This window comes from Mesoplodon bidens, assembly GCF_964165515.1.
Source record: "Mesoplodon bidens genome assembly, chromosome: 5".
NCBI classification, from domain to species: Eukaryota; Metazoa; Chordata; class Mammalia; order Artiodactyla; family Ziphiidae; genus Mesoplodon; species Mesoplodon bidens.
This window is the reverse complement of record NC_138161.1, coordinates 60,573,845-60,594,165: the sequence shown is the minus strand read 5'-3', so window position 1 is coordinate 60,594,165 and position 20,321 is coordinate 60,573,845. Positions and strand designations below refer to the sequence as shown.

The following is a 20,321-nucleotide window of genomic DNA, read 5'->3' as shown; positions in this document are numbered from 1 at the left end:
TTCAAGGGGCAGCTGTACTTGGCACATCACTTAGAGAGCTGACTAGCCCCTTAAGTACATTTTTCAAATAGGTAAGATTTTCAATGATTGACTTACTTCCCAACCAATGACTTCTGGGTATGGAAAAATGGAGAATTGTAGTTACTTTGAGAAATTGTGAATTCTAAGTTTATATTGATGTATCTGCAGTTAGGTTTTTATACCATAATATATTATTAAGAAAATTTTCCTTCAAATGGCTTCTCATTGATACAACAAATACAAATTCATAAAATTAATTTTTATAGTTCTCAAAATATAAAGTAAAATGTTTTCCTATTATTTTCATGTTCCTTTTATCTGTACTTTTTGTTTCAGAAAGAAAAATCGGGAGACACACAATGCAGGTAGAAACAGCAATTTAAGTTTTATTTGTTAGCATTTTTTGTATTCAAAATGAAATTATACTGCAGTTGATTGTGTTTTTATGTTATAAGCACAGAATCATTATTAATTACATTTTAGGAAAGTGTTCCTTCATTGTTTGGGTTATTTTTTTTGCATTTTTTATGTTGAAGTATACTTGTGCAATGTTTTATACATTACAGGTGTATGACATAGTGATTCAAACTTTTAAAGGTTATATTCCATTTATAGTTATTATAAAATATTGACTGTATTCCCTGTGTTGTACAATATACCCTTGTATCTTACTTATTTTATATAAAATAATTTGTTTTATATTGTTTTTAGTTGACAAAATACTCCCTAAGTCTCATGAAGATGGCTTATCACTTTCTAATTCACAGCCTATTAAATAATTTAAGGATTAATATACCCCTGGAGCTAGTGTTTTAAGTGATTTCACCCACTGAGAATTCCAGATATACTCTTCCTGAATAGAGTGAAGAGTATGTACCTCTGCAGAAATTCTAGAGTGGGCTAGCTGCCTACAGTAGGGAAGAAATGGGGAGCAGGCTGTAGATCTTAAAGGTACTTGAAATGTGAACAGTCTTAAACTAAGCTGTGGAGTTCTCAATTATAAGAAGAAATGTAGAAAAAAATATTTGATTTTTATCTCAAACATCAAAATTATAGGCCACAGCCAGGTAAACATTTATAGAAGTAATTATGCATACGTTGACAATTTGGTACATTTTTAACATTTTATTTTCCATCAGGGACTACAGTCAGATCTAAAAATATATATTTTAGACTCAATTTCTATTACTCTATAAATAATCTCTTCCCTTCCCTAAGGAAAGGACCCTGGGGAAAACTTTATCTATGGAAAGATGTGTTGGACACTGGTAGGATATTGCTGTTCCCCAGAATGGGAGTTTACTACCTTTAAATTCCCTTTTATCACTGTGGATAGAGCCTTAATGTTGTTGTTCTTGTTGTTTTATCTACACACATTAAAAAATATGCTCTTAGATAACAGCAAATACTATTGTTAGAGAATTCAGAAAAAAGGTGAGCTATAGTTTATTGCTTTGTGGGTTTTTTTTTTTTTGGCCACATCAATAAATCTGATTTTTTTGGCCATATGAACTAAATCTTTTTATTAGAATCAGATGTCACATGGGACCATAAATATGTCCTGATAGTAATTTATTAAGAGAGAGTAAATGGATGTCATTTAAAGGATGTTCTTACTGCTAGATTATGAAGCAAAAAGTATATATCTTGAAAAACAAGACCTACTTATGCTATATCTGAAAGATCATCCTCTTAGAAGCGCTGAAGTCCTTTGTTAAAAGGAAGGTTTTAGAAAACTAACAGAAAGTAGACTGATTTTTCTATTTACAGTGTCTTATAGAAAAACTGTTTAGATCATCGCTTGTATCTTCTTGCCCCTTTCATACAACTTTTAAAGTTGTAGCACGTAAGCCTGGAACATTTCTCAGTTAATTGAGAAGTTGTCAGTTGTTCAGCTTCTTAGATGGGCCAAAGTGAACAGCACAGACCCCACAGAAAAAAATAAACCACTGCCTTTTCTTGTCTATTTTAAGTCACAACTAATAGCCATTTCTATTCCAAAAATGCCTTCTAGTCAGCCTAAAAGGTGTGTTAAAGTTCTTTAATCTGTCTAAAAAGGTCTAATTTGCCCATTTTGCTATAAAGAAGCAGCTTTCTAGTAACATAGCTAGTGGGTTCTTGTAATTTAGTTATCATTAAAATCTCTAATAATTACTTGAAATATAATAATGGCCTAAGAGTAATGTAGTATTAGCACTTTGTGTTTATAATTTGAATTTAATTATTATAGATTCCATTATTTTAAATCCTAATAAATGGTATGGCTTATATTGATTTCCATAACACTAAACCTAGAATATGACATTCTTAGAAATCTTATTGTAGTTATTTGTATTCAGTAGATACTATTTGATAAGACTTTCTTAGGTATTTCTTTACCTAAAATTTCTTTACTCAGGGAGAATGAGACACTTTGGCAGTAGTACTGTAAGGTTTGATAAATGAATTTTTCCTCTATCTAGTGGAGAGGCATAGAAAGAAGAAAATCAATGCTGGGATAAACAGAATAGGAGAGCTGATCCCATGCTCCCCTGCGCTGAAACAGGTAAGAAATCCACTCATACTTTTACCAATTGCTTGTGATCATATAATTCCCTAAGTTGTTTCTGTGCTCAGAATGATTATTTTTGTTCCCTGCCATTAATGGTTTTTTAGAGTTAATAATTGCCTCATTGTTTTTCATTTGCTCAATTTTCTATATACCTGCCTATCTTTAATTCTTTCCACACCTCCAGCAGTCTCTTACTACAGTTTCTATATGGTCAAATTGCCACATAATTTCCATTTTCCCAGTTTTTCCTTTGAACCTTCTGAACCTTTTTACTTCTGGAACCCTCTGCCCTTCCTTTTCAATCTCAATTAGTTGGTTTCTTTCAACTCTTCTGTTTTTAATTTCAGCTCTTATATTTTTAATTTCCAAGTCTTTTTTTCTTTTTCTCTTTGTTCCTTTTGTACATTTTTTATGGATATAATATCATCTCAGCTTTGAGAATATTATATAGGGTTTCGGGTTTTTTTAATGTTTCTTCTATTTTCTATATTGTCTTTGTTTCTTCTGATTTCCTTTTCCCCTCCTCTGTTTTGATGTTTTGTCTTTCTTTTTGGAGACATTCCTTAAATGTTTAATGATATTTAGCTGTTTTTTTCATATTTGAGAATGAGACATTAAAAAGCTGATTGAACAGGCTTGTGGTTTGGTGGTCCTAACTGTCTGGTGATTGGCTAGTGAGCTGATGTTGTTGTTATTGTTGCTGAACTAAACAATATCAGTATTTGTAGATTTCTTCTTTTGGGGTTAGCTATTAATTTTTATTTTCCGGAGAAGGAGCCTTCAGCACCCTACCTAGGAGTGGGAATGGTGGGAAAAGAACTATAAGGCTCATTGCCATTTTTCTGAGGGCTGGGATGGGGAAGGGGTGCTGGAGAGTCTCATGCTTTAGAAGGCAGGATTTTACTTTACCTCCCTGTTTTCGTTTAGGAGCCTCATCTTGTCCACTTCTGTGCCAAGTAAGTATCCTTGAGGCTGAAATCTTCTGGTTCAAATTTCACAGAAAATAAACTTGTCTCCTGTGGTTGGGGAAGAGGGGAAGTCATCCAGCTGCATAGGATGTGTGTGTGTGTGTGTGTGTGTGTGGTTCTTATTACTGCAAAATAAGAATCTTTCTATCAGTCCCCTCAGTTTTAACCCATGCCTCACCCCACCTTCTGGGGTAGCTGGAGCTTCCCAGTCCCAAACCATCCCAGGCTTTTGGTGGGGAGGGCCAGATCAATGTGTTCACTTCACAACACTGTCTCCCTCAGCAAGGTCTTACAATTCAGTTTCTTTCCATTCTCCCCTACAAGATGGTACCTAGTCTTGCATAAATGTGTTTTTTAGTCTTTTTAAAAAGATACTTTCTGTTTCCTTAACACACAGGCAAACTTAAGGGGAGGTACTATGTCTTCTGATTGTTTTTCTTTCTCCACATATCAATGTATAGTAGCTGCTCACTAAGCACTGGTGTTTGCCCCATAAAATGTTACTCCCCTTGGCTTCTATTCCTACAGGTTTCTCTGAAAGGAAACCATAATCATTTCTCTTTCTTGGTGTCCTAGAATGTGCAATGGAAGTCAGTATTTGGTCTCCAGAAGCTGAATAGATTTAGATTTTCTTGACTGTTGCCACATGTCCCCACCCCCATCTGCAGTAGAGAAGCAGTAGGTGGGCATTATCAGGTTCTGCCTTTGTCTCGACATTTGCTTTAAGAAAGGACACTATCTTAGTTTCTTTCTCTAAAGTACAGTGTTTCCTGGGTTATACTGGATTTCTGATGGGACCCAGCCTAAGGGACCCAAAATTGTAACTTGCTGAACCAAAGCCCTAAATCACCGACTCCTACATGAAGAGAGCTATCGGATAAAGTACTGGAGATATTTAATAGTATAAATACTGAGTAGAACTTAAACATTCACTGTAACATTTTTAAAAGCTGAAGAATAAAAAAAAGAAATTCCTCTTTCATAGCTTAAGTATTTATCAGTAATAGACTGGTAAACAAAATAAATACAGCCGTTTGAAAGTATAGCATAGACATAGATATATACACACACATATCACATCTTATTTATCCATTCATCTATTGATGAGGACTTAGGTTGTTTCCATATCTTGGCTATTGTAAATAATGCTGCAATGAACATAGGGATGCATATATCTTTAGGAATTAGTGTTTTTGTTTTCTTTGGATAAATATCCAGGAGTGGAATTACTTGATTGTATGGTCATTCTATGTTTAATTTTTTGAGGAGTCTCCATACTGTTTTCCATAGTGACTGCACCAATTTACATTTTCACCAACAGGACATGAAGTTTCCCTTTTCTTCACATCCTCGCCAACACTTCTTATTTGTTGTTTTTGGGTTCTGTTTGTTTTTTCTGTTTTTTAAATTTATTTATTTATTTATTTGGTTGCTCCAGGTCTTAGTTTTGGTACACGGGATCTTCGTTGTGGCATGCGTGACCTTTAGTTGCGGCATGCATACTCTTAGTTGTGGCATGCACGCAGGATCTAGTTCCCCAACCAGGGATCGAACCCAGGCCCCTGCACTGGGAGCACGGAGTTTTACCCACTGGATTACCAGGGAAGTCCCTGTTGTCTTTTTGATAACAGACATTCTGAAAGGTGGGAGGTGATATCTCATTGTAGTTTTGATTTGCATTTCCCTTATGATAATGATGTTGAGCATCTTTTCATGTGCCTGTTGGCCATCTACATTTCCTCTTTGGAAAAATGTCTATTCAGATCCTCTGCCCATTTTTTATTTGGGTTGTTTGGTTTTTGATATTTAGTTGTATGAGTTCTTTGTATATTTGGATATTAACTCCTTATTGGATATATCATTTGCAAATATCTTCTCCCATTCAGTAGGCAGCCTTTTTGTTTTGTTGATAGTTTCATTCACTGTGCAGTAGGTGGGCATTATCAGGTTCTGCCTTTGTCTCAACTTTTGCTTTATGAAAGGACACTGTCTTAGTTTTTGTTTGATGTAGTCCCTTTTGTTTATTTTTGCTATTGTTTCCCTTGCCTGAGGAGACAGACCCAAAAAAATATTGCTACAATGTATGTCAGACTGTTCTGCCTATATTTTCTTCTAGGAGTTTTATGGTTTTCAGTCTTACATTTAGGTCTTTAATCCATTTTGAGTTTATTTTTGTATATGGTCTGAGAAAATGTTTTAATTTCATTTTCTTACATGTAGCTGTCCAGTTTTCCCAGCACCACCTAATGAAGAGATTGTCTTTTTCCCCAAAGTATCCTTGCCTCCTTTGTCATAGATTAATTGGCCATAAGTGCATAGGTTTATTTCTGGGCTGTCTATTCTATTTCATTGCTCTATGTGTCTGTTTTTATGACAGTACCATACTGTTTGTTTGTTTATTTGGGGTTTTTTTTGCCGCACCACACGGCATGTGGGATCTTAGTTCCCCAATCAGGGATCGAACCCACATCCCCTGCATTGGAAGCACAGAGTCTTAACCACTGGACCACCAGGAAAGTCCCAGTACCATACTGTTTTGATTACTGTAGCTTTGCAGTATAATTTGAAATCATGCATGATACCTCCAGCTTTGTTCTTTTTCAAGATTGTTCTGGTTATTTGGGGTCTTTTGTGTTTCCATACAAATATTAAAATTATTTGTTCTAGTTCTGTGAAAAAAGCCATTGGTATTTTGATAGGGATTGCATTGAATCTGTAGACTGCCTTGGGTAGTATGCTCATTTTAACAGTATTAGTCCTTCCAATCCATGAGCACAAAAATTACAGGCCAGTATCACTGATGAACATAGATGCAAAAATCCTCAACAAAATGTTAGCAAGTTGAATTCAACAGTACATTAAAAGGATCGTAAACAATGATCAAAAAGGATTTATCCCTGGGATACAAGGATGGTTCACTATCTGCAGAGCAATCAGTGTGTTACACTATATCAACAAATTGAAGAATAAAAATCATATAATCATCTCAATAGATGCAGAAAAAGCTTTTGACAAAATTCAACATCCACTTAAGATAAAAACTCTCAACAAAGTGGGTTTAGAGAAAACATACCTCAGCATAATAAAGCCATATATGACAGCCCACAGTTACCATCATATTCAATGGTAAGAAGCTGAAAGTATTTCCTCTAAGAAGACAAGAATGCCCACTCTTGCCACTTTTACTCATCATAGTACTGGAAGTGCTAGCCACAGAAATCAGATAAGAAAAGCAAATAGAAAGAATCCAAATTGGAAAGGAAGAAGTAAAACTGTCACTGTTTGCAGAAGACATGGTACGCTTCATAGAAAATCCTAATGATGCCACCAGGAAACTACTAGAACTCATTAATGAATTTAGTAAAGTTGCAGGATACAAATTAATATACAGAAATCTGTTACGTTTCTATACACTAACAGCAAACTATCTGAAAAAGAAATTAAGAAAACAATCCCATTTACAGTCGTATCAAAAAGAATAAAATACCTAGGAATAAATCTAACTGAGGAGGTAAAAGACCTGTACTTGGAAAATTATAAGACACTGATGGAGGAAATTAAAGACAACACAAACAGATGGAAAGATATACCATGCTCAAGGATTCGAAGATCCATAAAATGACCATACCATCCAAGATATATAAATATATTTTTTAAATTAATTAATTTTATTTTTGGCTGCACTGGGTCTTTGTTGCTGCACGTGGGCTTTCTCTAGTTGCGGCAAACGGTGGCTACTCTTTGTTGCGGTGCGCAGGCTTCTCACTGCGGTGGCTTCTCTTGTGGAGCAGGGGCTCTAGGCATGCGGGCTTCAGTAGTTGTGGCACGTGGACTGTAGAGCGCAGGCTCAGTAGTTGTGGCGCACGGGCTTAGTTGCTCCACGGCACATAGGATCTTCCCCGACCAGGGATCGAACCTGTTTCCCTGCATTGGCAGGCGGATTCTTAACCACACACCACCAGGGAAGTCCCCAAAATATATTTTTGAAAATTAAAACAAAATAATGTAACATACTTAAGTTTTTTTTGTTGAAGTACAGTTGACTTACAATGTTGTGACAATCTCTGCTTATGGCAAAGTGACTCAGTTATACACATATATACATTCTTTTTTTTAAAAAATATTCTTTTCCATTATGGTTTATCCCAGGAGATTGGATATAGTTCCCTGTGCTGTACAATAGGACCTTATTGTTTATCCATTCTAAATGTAATAGTTTGCATCTACCAACCCCAAACTCCCAGTCCATCCCTCTCCCTCCCCGCCTCCCCCTTGGCAACCACAAGTCTGATCTCTATGTCTGTGAGTCTGTTTCTGTTTCATGGATAGGTTCATTTGTGCTGTATTTTAGATTCCACATATAAGTGATATCATATGGTATTTGTCTTTCTCTTTTTTTTTTTTGCGGTACGTGGGCCTCTCACTGTTGTGGCCTCTCCTGTTGAGGAGCACAGGCTCTGGATGCGCAGGCTCAGCGGCCATGGCTCACGGGCCCAGTCACTCCGCAGCATGTGGGATCTTCCCAGACCGGGGCACGAACCCGTGTTCCCTGCATCGGCAGGCGGACTGTCTTTCTCTTTTTGACTTACTTCAATTAGTATGATAATCTCTAGTTGCATCCATATAACATACTGTTTATAGTATCCTATCTGGGTTTTTTAAAAAAGATTTATATATATATATATATGTTTATATATATACACATATACATACATATATATACATACATATATATATATATATATATATATATATATATATGTATTGGCATAGAATATTTCTGGAAAGATACACAAGTAACTTACAGTTGTTGACTCCAGAAAGGGGTTTGGAGGGCTAAAGTCAAAAGGAATGTACTTTTCATTATATATCTCTTCATATTATTTACATTTTTTTGCCATATGCATATATTATATTTTCAATTTTAAAAATTTAAGTAAAGAATACAGGAACTTTGACATAAAATATGATCTTTTTGAGAAAGCTTAGGAATGGAATATATTGGGAGCATGACGCCAAAACTCAATCAAGTGACACTGTTATCTCAACCTACTATTTAGAATAGTTTGTAGTTGTGGTTGACAGAGTAAAGAATAACATTAAAATCTAAAATCTTTCCATGGTCTTGAGGGCTCTCTCTGGCCTCTCTCCTCTTACTGTTCCCAATATACTTGACTCTAGTCTCACTCACTTCCTTACTATTCCTCCAACATGCCAAACTCAGCCCCGCCTGAGGACCTTTGTCCTTGATGATCCTGATACCTGAGCCTTCTTCCTCCACATATCCACAGGGCATAATTTCTTGTACTCCCTTCAGATTTTTGCTTAAATATCACCTTACAGAGAGGCCTTCCCCAACCTCCCTATGTGAAATGGATTGTAGCAGAATGTCTTGGTCAGTTTGGGTTGCTATAAGAAAATTACCATAGACTGGGTGGCTTAAATAACAAAAATGTATTTCTCACAGTTCTGGAGGCTGCAAGTCCAAAATCAAGGTGTCAGCGGGTTCGGTTCCTGATGTGGGCTTTCTTCTTGGTTGTGTCCTCACATGACAGAGAGAATGATCACCTCTTTCATGTCTTCTAAGGACAGTGATCTCATCCATGAGGGATCTACCCTCATGACCTAATTACCTCCCAAAAGCCCCACCTTCAAATACCATCACATCAGGGATTAGGGCTTCAACATGAATTGTAGGGGGACACACACATTCAGTCCACAGCACAGAGTAACCTCTGCCATCTCTCTGGCCCCCTCCTTACCCTACTTTACTATTATTTTTTTTATATCTTACAATTTTATTTGTCAGTTATACCTCAATAAAGCTGAACAAATAAGGAATAACAATATAGTTCTTCTAATGAGTCCAAGAAATAATGCATTTGAAGTACTTAAAATAGGACCTGACACACAGTAGCTACAAGAAGCTAGCAATTATTAAGCACTTTCCATACCCCACTAACTGTGTTCTCAGAGTGTTACATTGCTCTCTCTATATTAAAGACTTTAATCCTTACCACACCCTTCAAGGTACGTACTTTTATTAGCCCCATTTTACAAATGAAAAACTGAGGTTTAGAAAGACTAAGTAACTTTCCCAAGTTACAGAAATGCTAAGTGGGGGAATCTGTGCTCCCATCCATTATGCTCTTCTGTGATCTGGAATAATAAAGCACACAGTAAATATCATAGTAAGAGGGGAATAATACCTACCATCTAGCCAAGAAAATATAGAGTGCTAGAACAGAGAGGCCCAGGGAAGAGTTCCTAGAGGAAGATGCATCTAAACTCAAACCTGGACCGGGCAAGGGAGGTGACTAGATTAACAGAAAGTGAAGTACCCTACTTGATTTTTCTTCATGATATTTATCACCACCTGATTTTATTTATAAATATAAATAGATATTAATATATAATAGTTCCTCATAAATAAATAATATTTCTCAAGGTCAGGAACTTTGTCCCTTTTGTTTATTACATCCCCAGTGCCTAGAACAGAACCTCAATAAATACTTACTAAATGAAAGAGGCACAGTAGAAGTTTTGAATATGGTGGCAGTTTTAAATTTTGAAAAGATACGTATCACATATATGTGATAAAACAAAAGCTTTAACTTTCTTCTGGCAAGTTCTTACCCTTCAGTGAAACTTTTAAATGGTTGATTTTCTTTGGCAGAGCAAGAATATGATCCTGGACCAAGCCTTTAAGTATATAACAGAATTGAAAAGGCAAAATGATGAACTCCTGCTTAATGGAGGAAACAATGAACAAGGTAAAGATGTTAAGATTCTTACTTTCTGTTGTTTTTTCAATGTTCAGGCCTTTGTGTCACAGTGCAACTTATATTAGGATACAGAAGGCTTTTTTTGCCCCAATACATTAAGATCATGCGTTGGGTGGGCCAGTGAGGATAGTGTTGCAAATAAATTCAACCTAGTTGACCCCTTTTCCCCCTTCTTTGAGCAACTCTAACCTTGTAGGCATACACAAGTTTGATTTTTTACTCTTCTTGTACTTCATGTTTGCTAAACTCATGATGCAAATAATACTGGATCTCCTTCCTTCCAGGTGGATCTTCCAGCTAGGGGAATCCCATAAGAGGATGCAGCGGGAGTCCTGCTCAGTGAAACTTAAAACAGATAAAGATATGCCTGTGCCAGGACTTAACTAGGAGTTAACTCAGAAGGCCAAAACATTCAGTTCATAATTGTTTATACTGCATGTAATGTGTGCATGAGACTGCCTGGTCATTTAATGACATTTGAGTTTTAGAGGTGACTTTTTTATGCTATCAGATGAGTTCTCTTTTCCCATCTGCATTGGAGAGAAGGTTTCCTTGTAACAGTTAAAAAGAAAAATACCCCAGGCAAGTAGAAAGCTCCGAGTGGTAGGCCAGTTTGAACTGTCTTTTATTTATGTCTCTGACAAGAGCAGAGAGAATCTCCTGTGACAACTCAGTAGATCACCTTAAAAGGAGACAGACCTCAGAATTTGCTGATGTGGGAGCAATGCTGGGCTGTGTTTATTGTAAGAAGTGAGAAGGATGCTGGAAAGCACATCCAGAAGGTCGGCATTCTGAATTCTTGTTTACTTTCAGTTAGCTGACAACTTACCCCTCCCCTCAGTCAGCTGTCTTTTATGGTCCAGGTCCTGTTTTATGATGCTGTCAGGCAATTAGATACATAATCAATATTTGGTAACCATTTTGAGGCACCCACGAAAGGGATAGTAAGGCTAGAGTGATGTATAGACTTTTCTAATGAGGACTCCTCTGGTTTCACAGCCCAGCATCTGAGGCAATCGAGTTACCCTGGGGAAAAGGGAAACTTGAAGAAATACAAGTTGCAGGCGGTTCAGGAAGAGCTGAACAGCCAGGCCAGGGGTTGGGGCAGCACCCGAGGCTTAAGTCCGACCGTGTTGTCATCGCGCTCATGATCCTTTCTTTGGTTCTTTTTTGTATCTGCTCTCTCTTCTTTTCCCAGCAGCTTCCTCCACATACTCACTGTCCACATGACAGTCTTGCACAGTGGCCACAGCAGTGGTCTTGGGAGTCAGGCCCACCTGGCTTTGAGTCTCGGCTTCCTTTGCTCACTCAGTACCTTTGGCCAGTTACTTAACCTCTCCAAGTGTCAGTTTCCCTGTCTTAAAATGAGGATAATCATAGCATCTATCTAGTCGACTTTAGGCAAATTATATAGCTACTCTGAACCTGTTTCTTACAGCTAAAAGTGATGATGACAAAGGTGGTTGTCCCATCTCGTGGTTATTATGAGGATTAAAAGAGATAACACAGGTAAAGCACTTAGAGTAAAGCGCAGCACAAGAGTAAATGCTTAATAAATGTTATCTGTTGTTGTTGTTAATTATTATTATCATTAAATGAGACAGTGAATGAAAAGTGCCAGGCATAGAGTAAGTGCACAATAAGTGAGAACCATCTTCTTTATTATTTGGTCCATGATAATTGTCCTTTAATTTCTAATGTCCATAGCACATTGGCATCTTTCTTCTGTGGCTCTTTCTTTAAATAGCTGAGAAAAACAATCTGATAGTCTCATCTTCTCCTTGTTGGGAAAGAACTTGTTACTTCAGGCTACCTTATAAGGTACTGGCCTTGAGGATCGGCTGCCTTTGGCGGAGAGAATGGGGGAGAATACCTACTATGGCAAGTCAGGTGGGGATGTATAGGGTCACAGAGCATACATACCAACAGCCAAGGCTGACCCTTAGTATCCATGGTTGAGGCTGTCTCCTTTAAAACAGTGTAGGGCATCACGGACATCTTCATTACTCACTAGCATACACACATTGGCCCTACCAAGGAAAAAGCAAGTTTCACTGGTGGTGCTTTCTTCAGCACTCTCCCATCTTATTTCTTACATGTTCTGCTTGGTCTCTATTGTTTCAAAGGGTAAAATAGAAACCAGTTTAAAGCCATTTATAAAAGAGACTGTCGGGAGTTCCCTGGTGGCCTAGTGGTTAGGATTCTGGGCTTTCATTGCCATGGTCCCAGGTTAAGTCCCTGGTTGGGGAACTGAGATCCTGAAAGTCGTGCAGAGGGGCCAAAAAAAAAAAAAGACTCTCTGTTACCACCATAAAGTAATGTTAGTTATTGCAACATTTAAATGCTATTATATTGATATTCAGTGTTATTTTCCTAGCATGTTACCATGATGTCTTTCCTTGCTGCCCTATTTTGAATTTTGAGATTTCTACATTATGAGTAATTTTTGACCTTTGAATTGTTGACCTTTAAAGATACATACTTTTCAAAGGATTAGGATAGAGATTTGAGATACCATTCTAAAAAGAAGAAAGAACTTATATTAGAAAAGAGCTGAAGCTTCTCAGTTGAGGTATTTAGAATGCTAAAATTAGTATTCAGTAGTTTAGTATACAGCTATTTCTTAAATTATTATAAATATTGACACTTAGAGATAATTTTTTCATTTTTGTTTTTGATATTATAGCTGAAGAAATTAAAAAGCTACGTAAACAACTGGAAGAAATTCAAAAAGAAAATGGCCGATATATTGAATTACTAAAAGCAAATGACATATGTTTATACGACGACCCCACAATCCACTGGAAAGGAAATCTTAAAAACTCAAAGGTCTCTGTTGTTATTCCCAGTGACCAGGTTCAAAAGAATATCATTGTTTATTCCAACGGGAGTCAGCCTGGTGGAAATAGCCAGGGAACAGCTGTTCAGGGGATAACCTTTAACGTTGGTCATAATTTACAGAAGCAAACTGCCAATGTGGTGCCAGTACAGAGGACTTGCAATCTTGTGACTCCTGTGTCTATTTCTGGAGTTTACCCTTCTGAAAACAAGCCATGGCATCAGACCACGGTTTCTGCATTGGCTGCCAACCAGCCTGTTCCTCTTTGTCTTCCTGCTACCATTTCTGCTCAAAATATTCTTGAGGTTTCCACCTCCGAAAGCGAGTCGAGTGTGCTTGGTGCCAGCAGTGGCTCACTGATCACTGTCCCTGTCGGGCCTGTACCACCCCAGCATCATTCATTGCACACATGTCTAAAGGATCAAAATTCTTCTGAAAATAAGAATGGGCAAGAGAGCCCCAAATCATTGAAGAAAACAGTCCCTTGTGCCACAAGCATCTCCTCCAGCTGCTCAGCAGCTGCCACTAAAGGGCACCAAGGAAGCAAGTCCTGCCTGAGCGTACAGGAGTGCCGAAGTGATTTTCAAACCAACTTTGTTGTTTCCGTTACCACGACAGTTTGCTCCCAGCCTCCAAGATCTGCAGGTGATTCTTGTCCAGCGAGCATTAGCAAGGGTGCAGACTTGACAAGTGTTACTGCGGTGGTGGCCCCATCTGCCCCTGGAGGAGGGGAGACCACCACCCCTGTGAGCACCCTTTCTGCAAACCCTGTGGACAGTGGTTGGACTCTTTCTTGTTCTTTGCCTTCTTCAGCTGTTAGTGCTTCAGATTTGAAAAACATTAATAGCCTTACCCGAATTTCCTCAGCTGGAAACACGCAGACGACGTGGACTACTTTGCAACTGGCGGGAAACACTATTCAGCCCTTAAGCCAGACACCATCTTCTGCTGTGACTCCGGTATTAAATGAGTCTGGTACTAGCCCCACCATGGCCAACCACAGTAGATGTGTGGCTACAGGCATCAACTTGAATAATTCCTTTCCAGCAGATGGGCAGCCAGTTGAGCAAGTAGTTGTAACCTTGCCTTCTTGTCCATCTTTACCTATGCAGTCACTGATTGCCCAGCCACAGGTTAAATCTCAGCCTCCAAAAAGTATCCTTCCATTGAATTCAGCAATGCAAGTGATTCAGATGGCTCAGCCAGTTGGGTCGGCTGTTAACGCAGCTCCTGCTAATCAAAACGTTATCATTCTTCAGCCACCCAGTACCACCCCGTGCCCAACAATGATGAGGGCAGAGGTTCCCAACCAAACAGTAGGTCAACAGATAGTCATCATACAGGCAGCTAATCAGAACCCTTTGCCACTCCTCTCTGCTCCACCTCCCGGTTCTGTTCGACTCCCTGTCAATGGAGCCAGTGCTATCATAGGTTCTAACAATTCAGTGCAAAATGTTTCGACCCCACAGAGTTTTGGAGGAAAGCACCTTGTCCACATATTACCAAGACCTTCATCTTTATCAGCATCTAATTCAACACAAACTTTTTCTGTAACCATGTCAAACCAACAACAGCCTCAAACCATTTCTTTAAATGGACAGCTCTTTGCTTTGCAGCCTGTGATGTCTTCATCAGCAACTACAAGTCAAACCCCTATGCAAATTATTCAACCCACCACCAGCGAAGATCCAAATACCAATGTTGCCCTGAATACATTTGGCGCTTTGGCCAGCCTCAATCAAAGCATATCGCAGATGGCTGGGCAAAGCTGTGTACAACTGTCTGTTAGCCAGCCTGCCAATCCTCAAACTGCTGCAAATAGTCAAACCACCACAGCTAACTGTGTTTCATTAACAACAGCTGTAGCATCTCCCATGACAAGGGAGAATTCAGCCACACTACCCAGTATGTATAATCTAGTGACCACTCCCTCAATGAACACTGTAGCTTGTTTGCCTAACATGAAGCCCAAAAGGCTGAATAAGAAGCCGAGTGTCAAGAAACACTTAGCCACTAATAAGTCAGCCTGCACTCTGAATCCAGCCAGAGATGTGGGTAAGTTAGACTGCCCCAGCACTGAAGGCTCCACAGAGCCATCGTGTAATGATGGACTTCTTGACGGCCTCCCTGGTGTGTTACCATCTGTCACTATGTCCCAGGCAAATAGTGTAAGTGTTTCTGGCTCACATTCTTTGGATGTTCTGAATTCTGAATCAGTGATAGCTGAGTCCATACCCAAATCTAAGTCAGCAGAAGAGTCTAGCTCATCCTCCCAAGAATCTGTAACAAGTGAACATTTTACAATGGCCCCAGCAAAATCCAAAGATTCTCTCCCCGTTTTCCAACGAGAGACATCTCAGGATAAGCCGCCAACTAGTTTGGCATTGCCAGATGCTGCCAAATCCTGCACTTCAGCCAATGTGTTGATTTCGTCTGCGAACGATCCCCACGTTTTGGTTTCTCAGGTTTCTGATTTGTCATCTGCCACGAGCACTGCAAGTAATGACTGTGTTTCTGAGGTAGAAGTCATTGCTGAACCTTGCAGGACTGAGCAAGATTCATCAGCTACAGTGCAAACCACAGGTCTCTTAAAGGGGCAGGGTTTAACTGCATTGCTATCTGATCTTGCTAAAGAAAAAGACCCTCAGAAATCATCTCTTTCAGTCCAGGTGGACCATCCTGACTTTTCTTCAGAAAATTCTAAAATAGTCCATTCAAGTGTTGATTTACATCCCAAACAGGAGCTATTACTGATGAGCAGTGATGACAGAGATCCAGGACAGCATCATTCCTGCATCCCTGATCAGGAGGTTATTAATGGTTCTTTGCTCACCAGTAGGCAGGCTGACTCCCCCATGTCAACCAGCTCTGGCAGTAGTCGTAGTTTCTCAGTTGCATCCATGCTTCCTGAAACAACTAGAGAGGATGTCACCAGCAATGCAACGACTAATACGTGTGACAGCTGTACCTTTGTAGAGCAAACTGATATAGTTGCTCTTGCAGCAAGAGCTATTTTTGACCAGGAGAACCTTGAGAAGGGAAGAGCTGGCACCCAGGCTGATATAAGGGAAGTTCCTTCAAAGCCTTCTGAAGCATCCTCTTTAGAGGGAGACCAGCCTTTCAAAACACAGATATCTAAAGAGAATGGCCCAGGACAGGCAGAAGCGACACCAAATGAATTTAATTCTCAGGATTCAATTGAAGCAACTGTGGGTCAGCCCCTTGAAAAACCAAGTTGTTCTATAGGAATGAAAACATCAACTGCCTCTTTACAGGTTTCGACTTCTCAGCCACCAAGCATCACCAGTTTAAGTGTGAATAATCTTATCCATCAGAGCAGCATCAGCCATCCTCTGGTCAGCTGCGCTGGTTTATCCCAAACTTCAGAGCAAACAGCTGTTCCTGCAACAGTTAATCTGACGGTTTCATCTAGCTCCTATGGCAGTCAGCCTCCTGGACCATCTCTGATGACCGAATACTCCCAAGAACAGCTAAATACTATGGCTGGTACCATACCAAATCCACAGATTCAAGAGCCACTCTTAAAGCCAAGTCATGAAAGCCGTAAAAACTCTGCTAAGCGTGCTGTCCAAGATGACCTTTTACTGTCTTCAGCTAAACGTCAAAAGCATTGTCAGCCGGCTCCCCTCCGGCTTGAAGGTCTGTCCCTGATGAGCCGAACTCCAGACAGCATTTCCGACCAAACTCAAATGATGGTTAGTCAAATCCCTCCCAACTCTTCAAACTCAGTTGTGCCTATTAGCAACCCAGCACATGGAGACGGCCTTATGCGGTTATTCCCACCTGGTAACAACTTTGTGGCCCCTGCGTTGAGGCAAACTGAGGTTCAGTGCAATTCACAGCCTTCCGTGGCTGAGCAGCAGCAAACGCAGGCCAGCCAACATCTGCAGGCCCTGCAGCAGCATGTGCCAGCTCAAGGGGTGCCTCACCTGCATAGTAACCATCTCTACTTAAAGCAGCAGCAGCAGCAAGTGGGGCAGTTAAGAGAGAGGCATCACTTATATCAACTGCAGCATCACGTACCTCACGCGGAGAGCTCTGTCCACTCTCAGCCCCACGTCCACCAACAGAGAGCCCTGCAACAGGAGGTTCAGATGCAGAAAAAGAGGACTCTCGTTCAGGGCACTCAGGCCTCTCAGCTTTCTCTACAACCCAAGCACCATGGAACTGACCAATCCCGACCCAAGAGCGGTCAGCCACACCCCCACCATCAGCAGATGCAGCAACAGATGCAGCAACACTTTGGAAGCTCCCAGCCAGAGAAGAGTCGTGAAAACCCTTCCACAAGCCGGAGTCACCATAACCATCTCAGTCAAGACATCATGCACCAGCAGGATGTGGGAAGCCGGCAACAAGGTGCGGGGCTTTCTTCTGAACACGTATCTGGGCATAATCCAATACAGAGGCTTCTGACATCAAGAGGCATAGAGCAGCAAATGGTGTCCCAACCGAGTATTGTGACGAGACCTTCAGACATGACTTGTACTCCACACAGGCCAGAGAGAAACAGAGTTTCAAGTTACTCTGCAGAGGCACTCATTGGAAAGTCATCTTCCAATTCAGAGCAGAGAATGGGTATATCGATTCAGGGCTCCAGAATTTCAGATCAGCTTGAAATGAGAAGCTACCTTGATGTTCCCAGAAATAAGAGTTTGGCCATTCATAATATGCAGGGTCGTGTGGACCATACTGTTACCTCAGATATCCGCCTTTCTGACTGTCAGACATTTAAGCCAAGCGGAGCCAGTCAGCAGCCCCAGAGTAATTTTGAAGTACAGTCTTCAAGAAATAATGAAATAGGTAACCCTGTGTCGTCCTTGAGGAGTATGCAGTCCCAGGCTTTTCGAATTAATCAAAACCCTGGTCCACCACCAATTGACCGCCAAAAGAGATTACCTTACCCACCAGTTCAGAGCATCCCAACAGGAAATGCTGTCCCACCAAGGGACAGTGAAAATACATGTCACCAAAGTTTCATGCAGAGTTTACTTGCCCCTCACCTGGGTGATCAGGTCATTGGGAGCCAGAGATCACTCCCAGAGCATCAGAGGAATACACAGTGTGGTCCCTCCTCTGCAATCGAATATAATTGTCCCCCAACTCATGAAAGTGTCCATATTAGAAGAGAGAGTGAGAGTCAGAATAGGGAGAGTTGTGACATGTCCCTGGGTGCAATTAACACCAGGAACAGCACTTTGAATATTCCATTTTCGAGTTCTTCTTCCTCGGGAGATATTCAAGGTCGAAACACAAGTCCCAACGTTTCTGTACAGAAGTCCAATCCCATGAGGATCACTGACAGTCACGGGACCAAGGGCCACATGAACCCTCCAGTCACAACCAACATGCACGGGGTTGCAAGGCCAGGTTTGCCGCATCCGTCTGTGTCTCACGGAAATGCTGACCAAGGGCCTCCTGTACGTCAGACTAGTTCTTCAGTTCCCCAGCGATCAAGGCATCCCTTGCAAGACAGCAGTGGTTCCAAAATTCGTCAACCTGAAAGGAATCGCTCTGGAAACCAAAGACACAGTAATGTCTTTGATCCAAGTCTTCCCCATCTTCCTCTGTCTACTAGTGGCAGTATGATTCTCGGACGCCAACAACCCACTACGGAAAAGAGAGGAAGTATTGTTCGTTTCATGCCTGATGGCCCACAAGTACCTAATGATAATTCAGCACCTGACCAGCATACACTATCACAAAATTTTGGTTTTCCATTTATTCCTGAGGGTGGCATGAATCCACCAATAAATGCTAATGCTTCTTTCATTCCACAGGTTACTCAGCCTAGTGCCACTCGAACTCCAGCCCTCATCCCTGTAGATCCCCAAAACACTCTCCCCTCCTTCTATCCCCCATACTCTCCTGCTCATCCTACACTGTCCAATGATATTTCAATCCCCTATTTTTCTAATCAAATGTTCTCGAATCCTAGCACAGAGAAGGTAAACAGTGGAAGTTTGAATAACCGATTTGGATCAATTTTATCTCCTCCCAGACCTGTTGGTTTTGCTCAACCAAGTTTTCCTCTTCTCCCTGACATGCCCCCAATGCACATGACCAACTCTCACTTATCCAATTTTAATATGACATCTTTGTTTCCAGAAATAGCTACAGCTCTCCCTGATGGCTCAGCAATGTCACCTTTGCTTACGATAGCAAACTCCTCTGCTTCGGACTCTTCCAAGCAGTCCTCAAACAGACCTGCCCACAACATAAGCCATATTTTAGGTCATGATTGCAGTTCAGCTGTTTAAATACTGACTGACTAAACATAAATGTAATGGGTGAGGTTACAAATGTATTTGTGTGTGTATTCACACATGTGCACAGGAAGAGAGAGATTGTGTGAATGTATCTCCTTGTGTTTGTATAATCAATTGTCAGTTATCTTCTGAATATAGGGAAGCCGTGTCAGAGATGAGGCAAATACTGGGTCGTCGAAAACAAATTATCTTTCATTTTTAACTGCATGGTGTACTTTTTAAATTTTCCAAGCAGATTTACATTTTCAAGTTTGATCTGTAATCTGACATGCCCTAGATATTAATCGGCTGGAAGTTGAGGGAGATCATCTTGGTGTGTCCTGGGTGGTAGGAAGGAACCTAGATTTTAAACTTGATTGTTGATAATTTGTAAAATAGATAGTTGAGCTGATTGAGTTGCTTTCCAAAAATACAGACAGTTCGATATAACACAATGGCTCATAACCAAGTATGGGCCAGTGTCAGCATCTAGAACAGTTTCTTACCCATGGCAGGTGTTGACTTAATGTAGAATGAATGTCCATGATTCAAGTCAAGCAGTTAGCAAATAAATGAGTTGTTTAATCAACCTGTATTCCCAAGGTTTGGTTTAGGTAGAGACTTCTTTCTTAATTATAACAATTCATAAATTATCTGAATGTCATGTCTTGTTCTCCAAATTAGGGAGCCATGTTATCCTTTAATGTGCCAAGATCCTGTAAAGCAAAGGTCTTCCTTAAACAAGTAGCCTTAAAAGTGGAAAGCTAAAAAGCAAAGTACATAGATGTTCTCCATTTTGTACTTGCATTTTGCATCAGGCCATAAGGATAAAAGCAGTGGCATTGTGGAGTTTTGCATGTGTTCAGTTAAAGATTGTTTCATTCATTGAGT

General features: G+C 40.0%; 1 protein-coding gene across 2 annotated transcripts in view; it reads left to right on the top strand.

Annotated features, from left to right (window-relative positions):
• The window catches only part of USF3 (upstream transcription factor family member 3), a 46,935-nt gene extending 26,916 nt beyond the window's left edge, over nucleotides 1-20,019 (top strand). For both annotated transcript variants that reach the window (XM_081235765.1, XM_081235766.1), the window contains exons 5-8: nucleotides 358-386; nucleotides 2,484-2,566; nucleotides 10,217-10,313; nucleotides 13,012-20,019. In XM_081235765.1, coding sequence (XP_081091891.1) covers nucleotides 358-386; nucleotides 2,484-2,566; nucleotides 10,217-10,313; nucleotides 13,012-19,442 — 6,640 coding nt within the window. In that variant the 3' untranslated portion in view covers nucleotides 19,443-20,019. The remainder of the gene's footprint in view (nucleotides 1-357; nucleotides 387-2,483; nucleotides 2,567-10,216; nucleotides 10,314-13,011) is intronic.
• Nucleotides 20,020-20,321: the final 302 nt, after the last annotated feature.